General features: G+C 44.4%; 1 protein-coding gene across 1 annotated transcript in view; it reads right to left on the bottom strand.

Annotated features, from left to right (window-relative positions):
• Positions 1 to 19,060, bottom strand: part of LOC120052125 (microtubule-associated serine/threonine-protein kinase 2-like) — a 233,160-nt gene that overhangs the window by 118,552 nt on the left and 95,548 nt on the right. Inside the window, exon 4 of the mRNA XM_038998970.1 lies at positions 10,929 to 10,960. Coding sequence (XP_038854898.1) covers positions 10,929 to 10,960 — 32 coding nt within the window. The remainder of the gene's footprint in view (positions 1 to 10,928; positions 10,961 to 19,060) is intronic.

Here is a 19,060-nt window from a genome sequence, read left to right on the forward strand (position 1 = left end):
AACTATTCATAAACTTTACTAAAAAATATATGGTGGACAGCAATCGAAAGACAAATTAGTTCTTAATGCAATCGCTGAATTACATTTCTAAAATTATCCTTACTGTGCAATACAGGGTTCGCCAAGCGAAGCTACACAAAAAAAGATGGCGATTTATGCGTTTAACATTTTTCAACAGAACAACGATTTATCATCATAAATAGTTCTTACTATGAGCTGATCTTTCATCAGAATCTTGGGCAATGTATCCTTTCTCGGGTCTAATCGTCTTTTGGTCGAAAGATGTCCTCTTGTCCCGTCGAAATGGCCACTAACGTTCGACCGGTACTGGAAACGTGCCCAGCGCTTCAAAGTGCACCACAAAGAAATGCCTCAAAATCGCACTAAACGGATATAAATTGCTATAAAACGGTTTAAATTAACTACCTTATGATGTTTTTAACACCTATAACGAGTAAAAACATGACCGGCGATATATAAGTGGCTAAACCAAAGCTTGGAAGGAGGCCAGTCCCGACGTCCATCGTGCGTCAGGCGCAGCAAGAAAAGAAAGCTACTTCCGCCTTGTGCTCTTTTATACAGGCCCTGATTGCGCAATCGACTCCATTCAAATTGTCACCTCTTACTGACATCTAGAGGAAGGCGTGGGCAGTGTTTGTATCCTCATAGCATTTACAGGGACATTAAAACTGACCTGGGACCAGAGGCCAAGATTTCTGAAATCTCACTCCCTGTCAGGAAAAGTGCTGTAGAATGAGTTCTGTTCCACTCAGAGACATAATTCAAACGGCTATAGAAACTAGAGAGTGTTTTCTATCCAATAATAACAATAATATGCATATTGTACGAGCAAAAATTGAGTACTAGGCAGTTTAATTTGGCAACGTCAAAAAAAAAAAAATGCTAACAGCACCCCCTATTGACAAAAAGTTAACTTCTTTGGGCTGCAGGGGCAGTATTGAGTAGTCCGGATAAAAGGTGCCCATTTCGGTGGGCCTCCCGGGTGGCGCAGTGGTCTAGGGTCCAGGCTCTGTCGCAGCCGGCCGCGACCGGGAGGTCCGTGGGGCGACGCACAATTGGGCTAGCGTCGTCCGGGTTAGGGAGGGTTTGGCCGGTAGGGATATCCTTGTCTCATCGCGCTCCAGCGACTCCTGTGGCGTGCCGGGCGCAGTGCGCGCTAACCAAGGGGGCAAGGTGCACGGTGTTTCCTCCGACACATTGGTGCGGCTGGCTTCCGGGTTGGAGGCGCGCTGTGTTAAGAAGCAGTGCGGCTTGGTTGGGTTGTGCTTCGGAGGACGCGTGGCTTTCGACCTTCGTCTCTCCCGAGCCCGTACGGGAGTTGTAGCGATGAGACAAGATAGTAATTACTAGCGATTGGATACCACGAAAATTGGGGAGAAAAGGGGATAAAATGTTTAAAAATAAAAAAATATAAAAAAATAGGTGCCCATTTCAAACGGCCTCGTACTCAATTCTTGCTCGTACAATATGCATATTATTATTACTATTGGATAGAAAACACTCTCTTGTTTCTAAAACCGTTTGAATTATATCTGTGAGTAAAACAGAACTCATTTTGCAGCAAACTTCCTGACAGGAAGTGGAAAATCTGAAATCGATGCTCTGTTCTAGGGCCTGCCTATAAATGTGCTTGATACGTATTAGTATACATGCACTTCATACGCCTTCCACTAGATGTCAACAGGCAGTGAGAGAAGAAATGGAGTGTATAACTTGATCTGAGGTCGAATAAAAGCTCTTGGCATGACGTGACACCAATTTCCTGTTTCCTGGAACGCGCGAGAAGGGACCCGGTATTGCCTTCTGAAAAGCTGTCGTTATAGACGACTAATATCTCCGGCTTTGATTTTATTTGATAAATGTGACAATATCATCGCAAAGTATGTTTTTTCAATATAGTTTTATTAGATTATTGAAATTTTTTCGGGACGTTAGGCGTGTTGCGTTGTTCTGTGTTTGTTGACGATGGAGAGCTTCGCGCCACTTAGCTAGTGTGCTTGCTAATTCAAGAGGGAAAAATGCCATTCTAAAACCAAACAACGATTGTTCCCGACAAAGGACCCCTTGTACAACATTCTGATGGAAGATCATCAAAAGTAGGACCCATTTTATGATGTTATTTCATATATCTGTCGAACATGTGTACTAGTAGTTTGCGCCCAGATTTTGGGCACTCTCTCGCTATAACGTAAGCTGGATCTCGTAATGAAGTTATTTTTAGAATTCTAACACGGCGATTGCATTAAGAACTAGTGTATCTATCATTTGCTATACAACATGTATTTTTTAGTAACGTTTATGAATAGTTATTTGGTCAGAATAGGTGATTGTCATAAAAATATCCGGACATAATGGAAAAAAGATGCTACGTTAGCACAATGTATAACCACTGATTTCAGCTCTAAATATGCACATTTTCGAACAAAACATAAGTGTATGTATAACCTGATGTTATAGGACTGTCATCTGATGAAGCTTATCAAGGTTAGTCAAAAATTATATATCTTTTGCTGGTTTGTTACGATCGCTAACTTTTGCTGCTGGTAAATGGCTTGTGTTTCTGGCTATTGTGGTAAGCTAATATAATGCTATATTGTGTTTTCGCTGTAAAACACTTAAGAAATCGGAAATATTGGCTGGATTCACAAGATGCTTGTCTTTCATTTGCTGTACACCATGTATTTTTCAGAAATGTTTTATGATGAGTATTTAGGTATTCCACGTTGGTGTCTGTAATTACTCTGGCTGCTTCGGTGCTATTTGTGACGGTAGCTGTGATGGTAGCTGCAATGTAAAACTGATTTATACCTCAAATATGCAAATTTTTCGAACAAAACATAGATTTATTGTATAACATGTTATAAGACTGTCATCTGATGAAGTTGTTTCTTGGTTAGTTTGGTTGGTTCTTGGTTAGTTAGGTTGGTTTTGTGCATGCTACCTGTGCTGTGAAAAATGTCTGTCCTTTTTTGTATTTGGTGGTGAGCTAACATAAATATACGTGGTGTTTTCGCTGTAAAACATTTTAAAAATCGGACATGTTGGCTGGATTCACAAGATGTTTATCTTTCAATTGCTGTATTGGACTTGTTAATCTGTGAAAGTTAAATATTTCAAAAATATATATTTTGAATTTCGCGCCCTGCACTTGAGCTGGCTGTTGTCATAAGTGTACCGACGTCGGGCTTGCAGCCATAAGAAGTTAACAAGAACAATACACAGGTATTTCCATCATTGTATGATTTTTTTGTGTGCAAATGAACTCAAGCTTACGGACAGTGTCACATGTGATATAGCGAAGCACCTGGGTGAGTTGAGTGCACAATTACGCATGTACTTTCTCGAAATGGATGACACAAACAACTGGATTCGTTATTCCTTTCATGCCCTGCCTCCAGTCCACTTACCGATATTTCAACAAGCGGTTCTGTATTGGCAAATCGTGCTGTTAAGACACCGATGCCCTTTGCAACCACGTACCTATGTGAGAGTGGATTCTCGGCCCTCACTAGCATGAAAACTAAATACAGGCTCAGACTGTGTGTGGAAAATTATTTAAGACTGAGACTCTCTCCAATACAACTCAACATTGCAGAGTTATGTGCATCCTTTCAAGCACACACTTCTCATTAACCTGTGGTGAGTTATTCACAATTTTCGATTAACAAATAAAGTTTTATATGTCAGATGGTTAAATAAAGAGCAAAATGATTGATTATTATTACATTATTATTTGTGCCCTGGTCCTATAAGAGCTCTTTGTCACTTCCCATGAGTCGGGGTGTGACAAAAACTCAACACTCATTCTTATGTTTAATAAATGTATTGTATAGTGTGTGTGTGTGTGTGTGTGTGGCAGGCTTACAATGATGGCAAAAAACAACATTTGAGAGTGTGCTGACCCTGGTGCTAGAGGGGGTACGCAGCTGGAGGTTGAAGGGGTACGGGACCATAAAAAGTTTGGGAACCACTGCTATAGACAAGCCTGTGCAGTAAAGCTGTAGTGTTTTGACTACTTATTTATTTCCAACATCATCGGCCGGTAGCCTAGTGGTTACAGCGTTGGACTAGCAACCAGAAGGTTGCAAGATCGAATCCCCGAGCTGATAAGTTAAAAATCTGTTGTTCCGCCCCTGAACAAGGCAGTTAACCCACTGTTCCTAGGCTGTCATTGAAAATAAGAATTTGTTCTTAACTGACTTGCCTAGTTAAATAAGTAAAAATCTCTACTTACTCCTGAAACAGTACTCTTTTCCTACTGAACACTACAACAAAACTCTACTTGAGTAGTGCATAAACTACACATTCACTACACGTCACTACTGCACAAATAGGTTTTGTGTAGTGATTCAGTAGTACAACTAACCTGACTCTGCTTTACAAACACACACACGTTTACTGTACCTAGTCTGAACACACATACTCAAGGTCTAAACACACAGAATGTGATGCCTTTTATGAGAGGGCCTTTAACATTAGAGTGCTATTAGCTAGTTTCTTGTTTGGTATTAGTACACTCTCTGTCTCCCTCTCACACTCCTCAACAGACACATGTACACACATGCCTTAAAGGACAATTCTACCACTTTCTAACTAATTATTATGCACTACTTAAGAATTGATTCACATTTTTTTTGTTTTATTGTTTTTGTTAGTCATACTGCACGATTCCTTGTTTTTGTCAATTTGAAGCTTCTGTATTGCCCAAGTCTACAGCATACGATGATTCCCAGGGTGCATTTCATCTCCCTAGCTGGCTATCAAGCCCAGACGAAGCTTAGTCTAAATATATTGCTTATGTCACAAGTTATGAGTGTATTTCACATTACTTTTGGGTTGTAAATATATTGTAATGCTTGCATGAATGTCATGCTGAATATATGTTCATGTCCTTGTCACCAATCAACTGCAATACACTTAAAAATAATTCAAATTTAGATGCTACCTACCTACGCAAACCATAACACAGAGTTACTGTATCTAGTTTGCATGCTAGCTAGCCCAACTGCTACATCTAAAATAATAGTGTTTCAACAATAACAACTACGTTTTATCTTGGTGACTGTCTTAAACAACAGTCCAAACAACATGTAGGCTGTTAGAAGAACACAACATGTATTATGACATTTTACAAGCAAATCATTACGGAATTCTAGTCTCTCAGCCTGTACCTTTGGTGCTAAAGTTAGTCATGCTAGCTAGCCAAGTATATAAACCTGCTAAATCTGAAATAAAGTGTTTTCAACAATAACAGACAAATACAGCATCAGCGACTGTCCAAGCAACCATCGAACAACACTGGAGGCCTATTGGAGCTAATAAAAAGTATGAAGTTTACAAGTAATTCAATAGGAAAATATAGGCTATTTGGAAAGGGCACAATGGCTGCCAGAGCTGCAACTTCGGTGTTTGATGGAATCATGGGCGTTTGAGCCTTGAACACCAGCAAATTATTGTAGTAAGCTGACTAGAAATATAATTATATAGGTTTTGAGCATATATTTAAAATATTTACAGGTGTTATTAGACAAAGACAAACAGAACAACATATAGCAAGGAGTTATATAGATAATTGAAAACGACTGCCCGTAATTTCTTGTATTAGTCATCTCTGGGATCCTACTTGAAGACGTCACAGAGAAGCAAGTTCCGGTTTAGCTTATCACTAAACAGTCAATAGACATGAAATCATACAATTACACTAAAACTGTGTAACATATCACTAAATACTTAATAATAACAAACCAAATGGTAAAAGCGGCAGAGTTGTCCTTTAAGGGAACTGTTACTCTCGGAGTTAAGGGACCGGGTCATAAACACATGCCAGTACTACCCATACTAACACCAGTCGACACACAGACCCAGCCAGTCTTACCTCCAGAGGAAGGGGTTTCCCACCTGGTGGACAGGGGCTGACAGTGGGCCCTCTGGGTGGGCAGAGGTGGAGTAGAGGAGGAGGGAGGGCTGGGAGGAGGAGGTGTGGAAGGAGGGAGAGAGTGAGGTGGGAGAGAGCAGGTGCTGCAGGAGGCTGCTGTTGCCATGGCAGCGGTGCTGAGCGGCCGGCCAGATTCTACAGTTCGCCACGGACGGGCAGATGGGAGGAAGGAGGGAATGGAGGGGAAGAATAGAGGGAAGGTGAGAGTACTGTCTGATAAACAACAGTGGAGTTTAAAATCGCCACACAATCATCACCAACACTAACTATTGTACTACTAGTAACTAGCCTAACTTCAATCCGTACAAGCTTTAATAAAGAAAGCAAAAGCTTGGCTGTGTACTCAGGCAGTGGATCCCTCAGCCTTCTGCTCTGAGGCTGGTACAGACTGGGCGTTAACACTTGGAAAGGCAGGGCTGTTGGCAGGCTGGGTAGAGAGGAGCCATATGGGACTAGTCTAAACAGGTCTGGACCCCCTGGCGAGTGACCAGAATGTGTGAGAATATAACCCTGGCAGCAGCCTGCTGTGTGTGTGTGACTGTGTGTGCGTGTATGACTGGGCAGTGACCTGGTATTCAAATTACCCCCCACCCCACCCCCCTCTGCGAATGAAGGATTTCCCTCTCCTCCTGACCTCCTCCCTTTCTTTTCCTCCTCACTTTACCTCCACCTCTCCTCCAGTTCTTCTGTTCTGCCTGAGTGCTGATCTGTGTTTCCGTGGCGGTGTGTGTGCACTGTATGTGTCGGAGGGGGTGTAAACTGACGCTGCCGGGCCCATCGCTCTACTTTCAGTACTACAGCTCCACAACAAAAAGGGGGAAAGACTCCCACACATACAGCAGGGTCAGTTAACCCTTTGTGGCAGTGTGTGTGTGAGTGTGTCTTACTGCATGCGCAGGTCGGGAGCTCCTGGCCTCTCCTTCCTCCTCTTCATCATGTTTCCAATGGCAATGGTAAAGCAAGGGGTGGGCTCAGGGTGAAAGTCAGTGTTGCTCAAGTGGACTCTGCCACCTGTCCATCAAAGCCATGCTGGCCAATGAACTTCCTCTCAAAACAACACTACAAAACAGACACAGCCCTCACTAACCAGTCCTTCATCACACACAATGAGTATATGTAACTGTGTGTGTGTATGTGTGTGTGCAGGCACACTTGTGTGTATGAGTGTGTAATTGTGTGTAACACAATCCAAAATCAAGCTGTCAATCTTAAGAGGCCATGGGGTGCAGACTGTGCAGTACACAGACAGGTACAGTGCATTCGGAAAGCATTCAGACCCCTTGACTTCTTCCACATCTCGTTACGTTACAGCCTTGTTCTAAAATGAATTCAATAATTTTTTCCCCCTCATCAATCTACACACAACACCCCATAATGACACAGCAAAAACGAAATTGTAGAATTTTTTTCAGAAAAAATGTAACTAAAACTGATATATGACATTTACATAAGTATTCAGACCCTTTACTTTGTTGAAGCACCTTCGGCCGCAATTACAGCTTCGAGTCTTCTTGAGTATGACACCACAAGCTTGGCACACTTGTATTTGGGGAGTTTCTCCCATTCTTCTCTGCAGATCCTCTCAAGCTCTCAGGTTGGACGGGGAGCGTCGTTCCACAGCTATTTTCAGGTTTCTTCAGAGATGATCGATCAGGTTCAAGTTTGGGCTCTGGCTGGCCCACTCAAGGACATTCAGAGACTTGTCTCGAAGCAACTCCTGCGTTGTCTGTGTGCTTAGGGTCGTTGTCCTTTTAGAAGGTGAACATTCACCCCAGTCTGAGGTCCTGAGTGCTCTGGAGCAGGTTTTCATCAAGGATCTCTCTGTACTTCTTCATTCCTCTTTCCCTTGATCCTGACTAGTCTCCCAGTCCATGTCACTGAAAACATCCCCACAGCATGATGCTGCCACCACCATGCTTCACCGTAGGGATGGTGCCAGGTTTCCTCCAGACGTGACGTTTGGCATTCAGGCCAAAGAGTTCAATCTTGGTTTCATCAGACCAGAGAATCTTGTTTCTCCTGGGCTGAGTCCGTTAGGTACCTTTTGGCCATCTCCAAGCAGACTTTCATGTGCCTTTTACTGAGGAGTGGCTTCTGTCTGGACACTCTACCATAAAGGCCTGATTAGGGGAGTGATGCAGAGATGGTTGTCCTTCTGGAAGGTTCTCCCACCTCCACAGATAAACTCTGGAGCTCTGTCAGAGTGACCATCGGGTTCTTGGTCACCTTCCTGACCAAGGCCCTTCTCCCCCGACAGCTCAGTTTGGCCGGGTGGCCAGCTCTAGGAAGAGTCTTGGTGGTTCCAAACTTCTTCCATTTAAGAATGATGGAGGCCACTGTGTTCTTGGGGTCCATTAATGCTGCAGAAATGTTGTGGTACCCTTCCTCAGATCTGTGCCTTAACACAATCCTGTCTCGTAGCTCTACAGACAATTTCTTAGACCTCATGGCTTGGTTTTTGCTCTGACATGCACTGTCAACTGTGGGAACTTATATAGACAGGTGTGTGCCTTTCCAAACCATGTTCAATCAACTGAATTTACCACAGGTGGACTCCAATCAAGTTGTAGAAACATCTCAAGTATGATCAATGGAAATAGGATGCACCTGAGCTCAATTTTGAGTCTCAAAGCAAAGGGTGTGAATAGTTATGGAAATACTTATTTTATTTAAAAAAAAAAGTAATCTGTTTTCGCTTTGTCATTATGGGGTATTGTGTGTTGATTGATGAGGGGAAAAGTATTTAATCAATTTTAGAATAAGGCTGTAACGTGTGGAAAAAGTAAAGGGGTCTGAATATTTTCAGAACACACTGTATGTCAGGTATCTAGGCTACAGTGTTCTCAGTGCTCTATACTGACACAGAGCAGGGCTCATAACAGCTTATCACTGCTGCTGAGTCACACACACTAACACATAGGCACTATCCATCCTCTAACAAACACACACTATCTGTCTCTCCCTGATCCAGCTATAATAACATAAAACTATTCAGAAACACTCTCCAAGCACCCCTGTCTTCTAAACACACACACACACACACACACACACACACACACACACACACACACACACACACACACACACACACACACACACACACACACACACACACACACACACACACAGAGAGGTCAAGTATAGGTCAGCATTGGTTCGAATAGCCTTAAATAAATCCTCCGCTGGCAGTATCCCCAAGCTAAGAGCCCCGATCCTGGGGATGGCTTGTCAGTTTGTCCTCTGGTTCATAGCAGTGTCCTGGAGATTTGACTACGCTCTGTGACTGTCAAACAGTAGTGTCCAAAATGAGAGTTTGACCCTGGTCACTGTTTCTTCAGCCAGAGAGAGAGAGAGAGAGAGAGAGAGCGCGAGAGAGGACATACAGCTTGAGCTACGGTCACTCTCACACACACACTGGAGTTGTCTGAGCGGTAGAGTACAGACAGAGAGAGAAAGCTCCAGAACACACTGACACACAGCACTAACACGCCCAGCAGGCAGACACAGAACATTCTCGTGTTATCACAAGACCCTGTGGGAGGTGCAGCTGTCGCCCCTGCCTTATTTTGGCTAGCTGGCCCCCCACCTCCTCTCTCCACCCCTCATCCCCCTGTTCTCTCCTATCCCCAATCTCTGTTCGGGGAGTCAGAGGGACACAAGTGTCCCTAGTTAGGGAGCCTGCCTACGTAGGGGTAAAACGCAGTTCACATGCCTGGTCAGGGCCAGGGACAATGGGTCTGGATCAAAGAGGCTACAGTAGGGGCTATGGTTATTGCTAGCGTAGCACTGGAGCATCACTAAACTAATCCAGCCTGATTAGTGGACTGACGTATGACCACTGTCTACAGGATATGAGACTGTCATTGTGTGTGTGTGTGTGTGTGTGTGTATATAGGCCGGCGGCATCCACTGTGGACGCTAAGCTGTTACAGAGAGAGGGTGAGACTGTAGAGCTACAGGCCTGTTCTGCCCATCCCAATGAGCTCCCACTTTTACCCTTCAGACCTCACTGTACTGTTCTCTTTCTTGACAAGGCAGTTAGTTGTATTTTGAGGTCAAGGTGGGATTTGACGGAATTGCAAAAGCATCTTTCGCTACGTCCACTTTCAAATGTCAAAGCTTTTACTTTAACGGTCACCGTTAAACTGGATACCTCTTCTCTCATAGACCTGTTGAGATGTGCCTTTACCATATGACGTATGGGGATACAGGATTCTGACAATGGGGATATGGAAATACATTGAATCCCCATTGGGATATGCTGTGTGTCCATGGAGACAAAGAGACAGGAAGTGTATTATACCCTGTGGAATTAACACGCCCGCCCGCCCGCTCCGTACCATGCTATATCATATGTCTGCATAATGCCATGAGGTTGTCCAGGGTTTGACAGAGCTTGACAGTCTGTGATATGACCGTAAACGAGAAAACGAAAGAGAAAAAGAGCCTCTGGAGCCCAGTGTAGATCTGAGAGAGCACGGACTGGCTACAGCAGTCACCTGTTCCTCCTCTCTCTATCCAGACATCCCTCTATCACATTGTATTTTAGACTCATCATCTTTCTTTCAGCAGATCCCTCTCTCTCCCTCTCTTATCTTAGCGACAGAGATCTAGAGAGCCCAACCAATGGCGGTTTCAGTGTAGCCTTTACTAATTCTAAATAAAAACCACGTTTGGATGGAGGACCAGGCCCAAGTATCTGGCCCAACCCTGAACCGTCAAATCCTCCTCAGCACAGAAAGAGTCTCACAGAAAGAGTCAACTTTCTCCTTCCCACTGCTCTTCAAGGCTGTGTTACACCGTCACAGAACACACAATGGGAGTCCTTGCAGGATTCTACAGCGCCCGGTTCAGTGCAACTCTCCATAGAGGCGTTCCTGTTTACAGACGGACAGAGAGAAAGACGCCTCTGCCCTTGGCAAGGCTGGAGAAGTGAATCAAGAATAGAGATGGAATGGCTATGGTTACTTACAAACTCCCCCTCCTCGGAAGACTGAGCTCCTTCTGCAAGAGAGAGAGAGAGAAGGACATGTCAGTGTACTCCTCATTTAGACACATGGAGATATACATTGTTAAAGTTGTTTGTTATTTGGGATGTAAACGAAATCCCATGTACACGGTGTTGCTTGACGTCCAGAGAGAAAGCGTGTGTAAAACCCTGAAGATTCCACTAGGTGGCACTGTGTCACCATCTGAAAATGTTGAGTAGCAAAGCAAATAGCAATGTCTTCCTTACAGCGGTAGCACAGCACAGCATTCAGCTGATCCATGGTTTATGTTTCAATGGCAATGGCCGGTATTCACAGCTTGCACTGTATTCAGTGTAAACACACAATCTAGAGGCAGGCTATTTCCCATCGTTAAGGTAGTTCGAAATCCCCTTGACCTGAGTGTTAAACGCACCTGCAGTTCTCAAGGGAGTAACAATAGCATGGGCCAAGTCGGAGAAACCACTCTCTGCTGAGAGGACAATGTTTCTGTAGCTATAATTTCAGGTTTGTGTTGATATGAAATAGATATGAACATGATCACAGTGGTGTCTACTGGGTGGGTGGGTGTGAGAGCTCTCTATGTGAGAACAGAACACTAACACTTACCCAACAGCGTGTTTTCTGGACCACTGACACTGTTTACCATCACCAACACACTCGCGATAGGCTGTGTGTGTGTGTGTGTGTGTGTGTGTGTGTGTGTGTGTGTGTGTGTGTGTGTGTGTGTGTGTGTGTGTGTGTGTGTGTGTGTGTGTGTGTGTGTGTGTGTGTGTGTGTGTGAGTCAGTGTTTTGAATCAGATAGCCACTAGACAGACAGACACACACAGATAAACACACAAGAGTGGGCTTGCTCTAACAGGCTCTGAACCCGACAGGATACGTGTGCCACGGGGTGAAGTGTGTTGTAACCCCAGGTCAAAATGTTCACAGCAACAGCTGCTTTGGTTTCAATAACAAATAATGTGTGCTCACACAAACTACCAAGACAGAACTATCAGAAACCTGGCTGAAAGACAGACAGACAAAGAGCACAGAGAGAGAGAGAGAGAGAGAGAGAGAGAGAGAGAGAGAGAAAGGGGGAGAGAACATAACTGAAGGAGAAAAGGACCTTGTCATAAAGACAGACAGAGGGAGAGAAAGAGGCTGAAAGACAGATCGATGAAGGGGGCATGTACAGCAGGCATCTGCTGCTCCACATTGCCGACCGCGGTGTATCTTTCAAGCCCACTGCCTGTTTCGCTCCCTCCCGGTCTCTCTGCTTGATAGTTGAATATTAACACAGACAGTTTCAGAGTGCACACTTGGCCGCAGAACCCTACTTTTTAATTAGTGACAGGAGCACTTCTGCATAGATACAGTCTGTCTGCTTGCTGGCTGGCGTTCTCAACCTCACTCTCCATCCCTCTCTCTGACTCTGACTCAGGATGGCTGTCTCCACATCACTGTCAGATGAGCAGTAGCTCTCTCTCTCTCTCTCTCTCTCTCTCTCTCTCTCGCTCTCTCGTTCACCCTCTCTCTCTAGTGCCTATTATTATTGTTAATTATTAGTGAGCTAATGGAGATATGGACTTTAAAGAGAGGACAGTAAGTGGGAGAAAAAAAATATATGTGTGTGTGTCTCTACGCTGTGTGTAGTGTTGTGTAGTGTTAGTGTGAGTAAGTCTCTGAGTCAGCAGCACTCTGTGTGTTCTAGATAAACAACAACATAGCTCTCAGGACTAAACAGCCTGATTCCATTAGAGGCCCAGAACACAGGACTAATGTCATTGACAGTGTGTGTCTGTGTGCTGCAGGGCCCCGTAGCACGGGGCCGGGAGGCCTCAACTCAATTTGCCTCCCTACAGATGCTGTTCAGAGCTCAGCTAGAGAGCTCTGCAGGCTGCCTGATGTATAGATCTTATCAGGGGACTGGGGGGGGGGGGTAGTACCCAGACTCATGGAGGGGGAGAGATGGTGATGGTGGGGTAATGCCAGGCAACACCGTAACATAGAGACAAAACAGGATAGGAGACTGCCATTAATACAGTCTTATCAAACAATCTGAAACAAGGGAAGATGTTATCAAAGGGGTGAGGGGCTGAAGCCTGGCGGAGGGAGAGAGGGAGGAGCAGGGAGGGGAGAGAGGAAAGGGAGAAGAGAAAGGGGGTACGTTCTGCCAACCAGCCACCCACGCATAGCCCTGTAACGTGAAAGGATTGCTCTCAGCATCTCTGCTCTGGCAGACTGATTGCATTAGGGCTGCCGCTGTGTGTGTGTGTGTGTGTGTGTGTGTGTGTGTGTGTGTGTGTGTGTGTGTGTGTGTGTGTGTGTGTGTGTGTGTGTGTGTGTGTGTGTGTGTGTGTGTGTGTGTGTGTGTGTGTGTGTGTGTGTTTGTGTGTGTGGCTGAGCTGCCCCACATCCTTGAGTGGGGATGTTCACCTCCTTCCCAACCCCCCCGAGACAAAATATTCAAATCTCCATGACACACACATGCACAAGCACAAGCACACGCGCACATATACACACACACACACACACACACACACACACACACACACACACACACACACACACACACACACACACACACACACACACACACACACACACACACACACACACACACACGCCTCAGCTGGTCATGTAATATCTCAAAGGCAGGGTGATGATGAAATTAACTGGATTGACAGTTTGGATGGCAACCGCCACACACAAAAAACGAAAGTAATCTCCTCGATGGAACACAAGCATCAATTATTCCTCGAGGTCCAACCAACATGACAGCAAGAGAGAGGAGGGAAATGTGATTTATATTTATTATGGATCCCCATTAGCCCAAACACATTAAGGCACATTAAGGCACAAGCAAAACAGTACATCACATAACATCATTAGACCACTAAATATATAATACCACTATACAACAACACACAAATGTATGTGTGTAGAGTGCGTGTGTTAGCGTGTGTGTAAAAATTCAATCAAATGTTATTTGTCACGTGCGCACCGAATACAACAGGTGTAGACCTTACCGTGAAATGCTTACTTACAAGCCCTTAACCAACAACGCAGTTCAAGAAATAGAGTTAAGAAAATATTGACTAAATCATTTTTTTTATAGAAGTAACACAATAAAATAACAATAATGAGGCTATATACAGGGGGTACTGGTACCGAGTCAATGTGCGGGGGTACAGGTTAGTCGAGGTAAATCTTGAAGTGTAAGTATGCAAGTGTGTGTCTGCCTATGTGTGTGTCTCTTCACAGTCCATGTTGTTCCATAATGCTGGGTGTACACTACACGACTTTCGAAATCCTAACATTGCTGAGACTCACATTAAACGACCGTCTTCCTGTCGTTTTTTGTCTTGCCAACGTAGTGGTGCGCACACTAAATGATGTGGCACAGGCGGAGTTCAACACACTACAAGATTCTTTCACTTGGTTGTGAGGTTCCTCGAAGCCATGCTGTCTCGCAAAAAAAACGATAAAGTGATGATGTCACGAGATTGTTAACGTAGCTAGAACGAGCTGTGGCTCAAAGCAGCCTCATGAAAGTTTACAGTGAAATATTGATGCTTGCCATACAGAGCTGTAACGATTCGACACTTTGGCTTTGGTTAATGGCAAGTACAAACGCATACAAGTGGTCAGCGCTGCTGCTCGAGAGTCTACACATTGTGGGTGATGCGAAACAACATCATCTCCTGACTGGCTTCTTCTCTGGCGAGCTCTCATTGGCGTTTGCTGATCACCGTTCTAAAAACGTGTTCGTTGCACATCGCACATAGCAAGAGCATTGCAGATTTTGAGACGATAAAGTCAAACATGTTTGAAAATATCGGGACCTCTGGGACTACTCAAAGACAGGATCGGTAGCCCTCAGATCACGTCTCTGACCCGCTCACATTAAACGGGCGTCGGTGACGGCCGTGAGCCCCAAGTAGGCAACGACATGGGAATTTTGTCTCCGATCTCGAAAGCCAAAATCGTGTTGTGCACATCCGGCTTTACTAGTTGTATTAATTTTAATGCTTGCATGAGTTACTTGATGTAGAGAGGAGTTCCATGTAGTCATGGCTCTGTGTATTACTGTGCGTTTCCCGGAGTCTATTCTGGACTTGGGGACTGTGAAGAGACCCCCAGCGGCTTGTCTTGTGGGGTACGCATGGGTGTCCGAGCTGTGTGTTAGTCGTTTGAACAGACAGCCGGGTGCTTTCAACATGCCAATACCTCTCACAAAGACAAGTAGTGATGCAATCAATCTCTCCTCTACTTTTGAGAGATTGACATGCGTGTAATTGATGCTAGCTCTCTGTGTACATTTAAGGGCCAGCCGTGCTGCTTTGTTCTGGGCCAACTGTCATTTGCCTATGTCCTCTTTGTGCCACTTGACCATATGACTGGACAGTAGTCGAGGTGCAGCAAAACTAGGGCCTGTATGACTTGTTTTGTTGATTGCGATGTCAAGAAAGCAGAGCCCGCGCTTTATTACGGACATACCTCTCCCCATCTTAGTTACCGTTGCATCAATATGCTTTGATCATAACAGTTTACAATCCAGGGTTACACCAAGCAGTTTAGTTTCAACTTGCTCAACGTCCACATTATTAATTGCACGATTTAGTTGAGGTTTAGGGTTGAGTGAATGGTTTGTCCCAAATACAATTGGTCGGCTGGTTGACCCAGTAAAGGGGTGCATCGCTATTCTTGGGTAGCGGGGTGACGTTTGCTTCCCTCCAGGGCTAAGGGCACATACTATCCTGTAGGCTTAGATTGAAGATGGCAAATAGGAGGCCAATATAGTCCGCTATCATCCTTAATAACTGTCCATCCAAGTTGTCAGACACAGGTGGCTTGTCATTGTTGATAGACAACAATCATTTTGTTCACCTCTTCCACACTAGTAGAGACATGGGCAGAGAAAGAGAGTGGGCTGCGCCACATAGTGCTCTCGTCAAGTACACTCCCCCAGGACATTTGGCGGATTGCTGATGTAGACCGTGGACAGATATTTGAGATAGTATGGCCCTGCCCTGAGCTAAATGCACACGTAACTAACAACATTAACTTAACAGGTGAAAGATGGCATCAAACCCACCACTCCCACCCTGCATATACAGTAGTTGGCTAGTAGACAGATAAAGCCCTAATGAATATAGGCTTCTTTGATTGGACAGATGTAGGCCTAGGCTTCATCAAGTGTCCAACCCAACCCTTTGTAAATGGGGTAAAGTGCCTCCCTTGTCACAAAGCCGCCTACAGACCCTAACAGACAGACAGCTGTAGCTCTGAGCCATGTCCATGGTAATCGCACCGGGACAAGTAAACCAAAGGATTTCCTAGGATGTCGCCAGGGCCTGGCAGACAGCGACGCTAAGGTGTGAGTGACTCTCGTCTCGTCAGTCAGTGTAGGCTACCAAATAGCATCGGTGTGAGAGCCGTTCATCAGTGATTCGTATTTCCTGCAACTTTCTGACGAGGCAACGGGAATGCCCTTGTCTGTGTGTGCGCTGTTAGCAATGATGCTAATGAACAAAAAGTATTCTGGTAGACCGAAAGGCTATCCCAAAAACCTTTTCAATTAAATGTTAACTACAAAGTAGCATATGCTTACATGGCAGAATTATATCGTGATTATTTTCATCAATCCAGTGACTATTTGTTTTGCAAACTCTTCCATCACATGTGCCGTACAAAAACACTGCTAAACAATAGCCTCTTGCTAGGTACACACTTCAATTAAAAGGTAACTGTCACTGAATCACTGAAGTTGGAGACTTAAATCTCCCTCACTAACTTTAAGCGTCAGCTGTCAGAGCAGCTTAACGATCGCTGCAGCTGTACACAGCCCATCTGTAAATAGCCCATCCAACCAACTACCTACCTCATCCCCATATTTGTTTTTCTGCTCTTTTGCACACCAGTATTTCTACTTGCACATCCTCATCTGCACATATATCACTCCAGTGTAAATTGCTAAATTGTAATTACTTTGCCACTATTGGCCTATTTATTGCCTTACCTCCTTACTTCATTTGCACACACTGTATACAGATTTTTCTATTGTGTTATTGACTGTACGTTTGTTTATCCCATGTGCAACTCTGTGTTGTTTTTGTCGCACTGCTTTGCTTTATCTTGGCCAGGTCGCAGTTGTAAATGAGAACTTGTTCTCAACTGGCCTACCTGGTTAAGTAAAGGTGAGAAGAAATAAAACTACACCCAAAAATCAAAATTTCTCAGATTTTTCCCAGACCTCAAAAACGGTCTCCTGATGTGGTTTAAGCATTGTTGTGGACTTATAATGTCCAATTTTGTTGTTTTTCAATTAAAAAGTGTGACAGTGAGAGTGAAAACCTTAAATAGAAACCTGGAATTTTCAAGATAATGTGGGCTACTTACATAATTTGAAGAACAAACATCATTGTGGCAATTCATATATTGCAGTAAAACTGTAAATAACACTTTAATCTCAAGAGAAGACTAGTTAAATGTTTTTTTTTTTTTTAAATGTAATGGTCTCTTACTTAGAAAATAGTAATGATCATAGGCTTAGACAATATCCAAAACAACTAACAATACACTGAATTCATATATTTTCAGTCATTTAAATTGTAAAGTCATGTCTTTCTACACAATACCACAATTAAAAAATATATATCTGGCAGGTATACTTGATGAAGTATTCAATCATTTTGCTGTATATTTCAGATGGAATCAAGGCATTAGAATGTTTCCCGACAACTCAAACTCGCGCTGTTGTACAAAACAAAGTCATCAGCGATTGGATCATTTCTAACCAATCAGATTAACAAAGCTGCTTTACCCAAGTGTGGTCTGGATCTGGCCCAACCCATCGATTTCTGGGACCAATCAGAACGGTTATAATGTGTTTGCGTTCTAGCAATCGTCGGGGAGCTACTCAGATCCAGGCTCACTATGGAGAAGAAACGAACGTCTGCGGGCGTAGCGAACGTACCAGAGGCCCCCAAAATAGAGCCCCTTAGGCAAAAAATGTCTAACTCCGGGAGGGCAGAGGGCTGGCTACTGACTGGCTGGCTACTGTTTCTATTTGGCTGGCTCCTCTACGTACTTGTGGAAAACACTACTGCCCCCCCCCTTCTCTCCGCCCCTGCCTGCTCTGCCAGGGAGGAGAGGGGTGAGTGATAGGCCTGGCAGTGCTAGCAGGGTAGATGGTGGGCAGGCACAGACATGTGGGCAGAGGGCACTTCCCTGGGGCCATGGTGACTGACTGATGAAGGACAGGTCTGCTGAGTAGGCCAGAACAGAGGATGCTAAGGTATGCTAATGTGAGCACACACACACACACACACACACACACACACACACAAACACACAAACACACAAACACACACATACTGCACATACACTAGCAGCGTTTAATTTGTCCTAGAAGCACGCACGCACACAGAGAGAAAAAATACGAAGGCTAGCATCATTGTGCACATACACCACCAATACTGTACTGTACACATGTGCACACAAAAACAAACAGACAAGTTCCATCAGAGGTAGCAGGCAAGGTATTCATCACATTACCACCACACTGCATACCAATCAACCGCTCCCATCATCGTACAGGCTACACAACAAAGATGCTGTTCTATAGGGGTTGGATCACAACGCATTCCTATGTGGAGTATACAGCGAAGTGCCGGGATTTTCCCTGGAATACCCGATATTTCCAGCTAACTAGCGACGTCTTACAGGCTACTAGGGTTTAGAACTTTTCCTATCCACTTTACGCAGCAATACTTTCAGCCAGAGACACGTGGAGAAGTAGGTGTCATTTCAAATTTCCCCCAAGTTTCTAGACTCGATGTTAAGTCGTTGAAAAAAAAAATCTTTCTACACTACTCTCTGTGGCTCAGAGACAGCTCCTGACACTCCAACACGGTGACACAGTCAGAGAGAGTGAGTATTCTAAAATGCAGCCTGCACTGAGCTCGGTCAGCCCTAACAGTGTGACGGAACCATGGTACATAAAAGAACCGGCTGCTAATGACTTGTTGGGCTGTTTCGGCCACCGTTTAGAACGCTCCCAATGATCCAGTGTAACAGGTTATGAGGTGTGTAAGTTCACCTCTTAACGTATCGGTGCGGTAGATT

This window comes from Salvelinus namaycush, chromosome 8, assembly GCF_016432855.1.
Source record: "Salvelinus namaycush isolate Seneca chromosome 8, SaNama_1.0, whole genome shotgun sequence".
Classification (NCBI taxonomy): domain Eukaryota; kingdom Metazoa; phylum Chordata; class Actinopteri; order Salmoniformes; family Salmonidae; genus Salvelinus; species Salvelinus namaycush.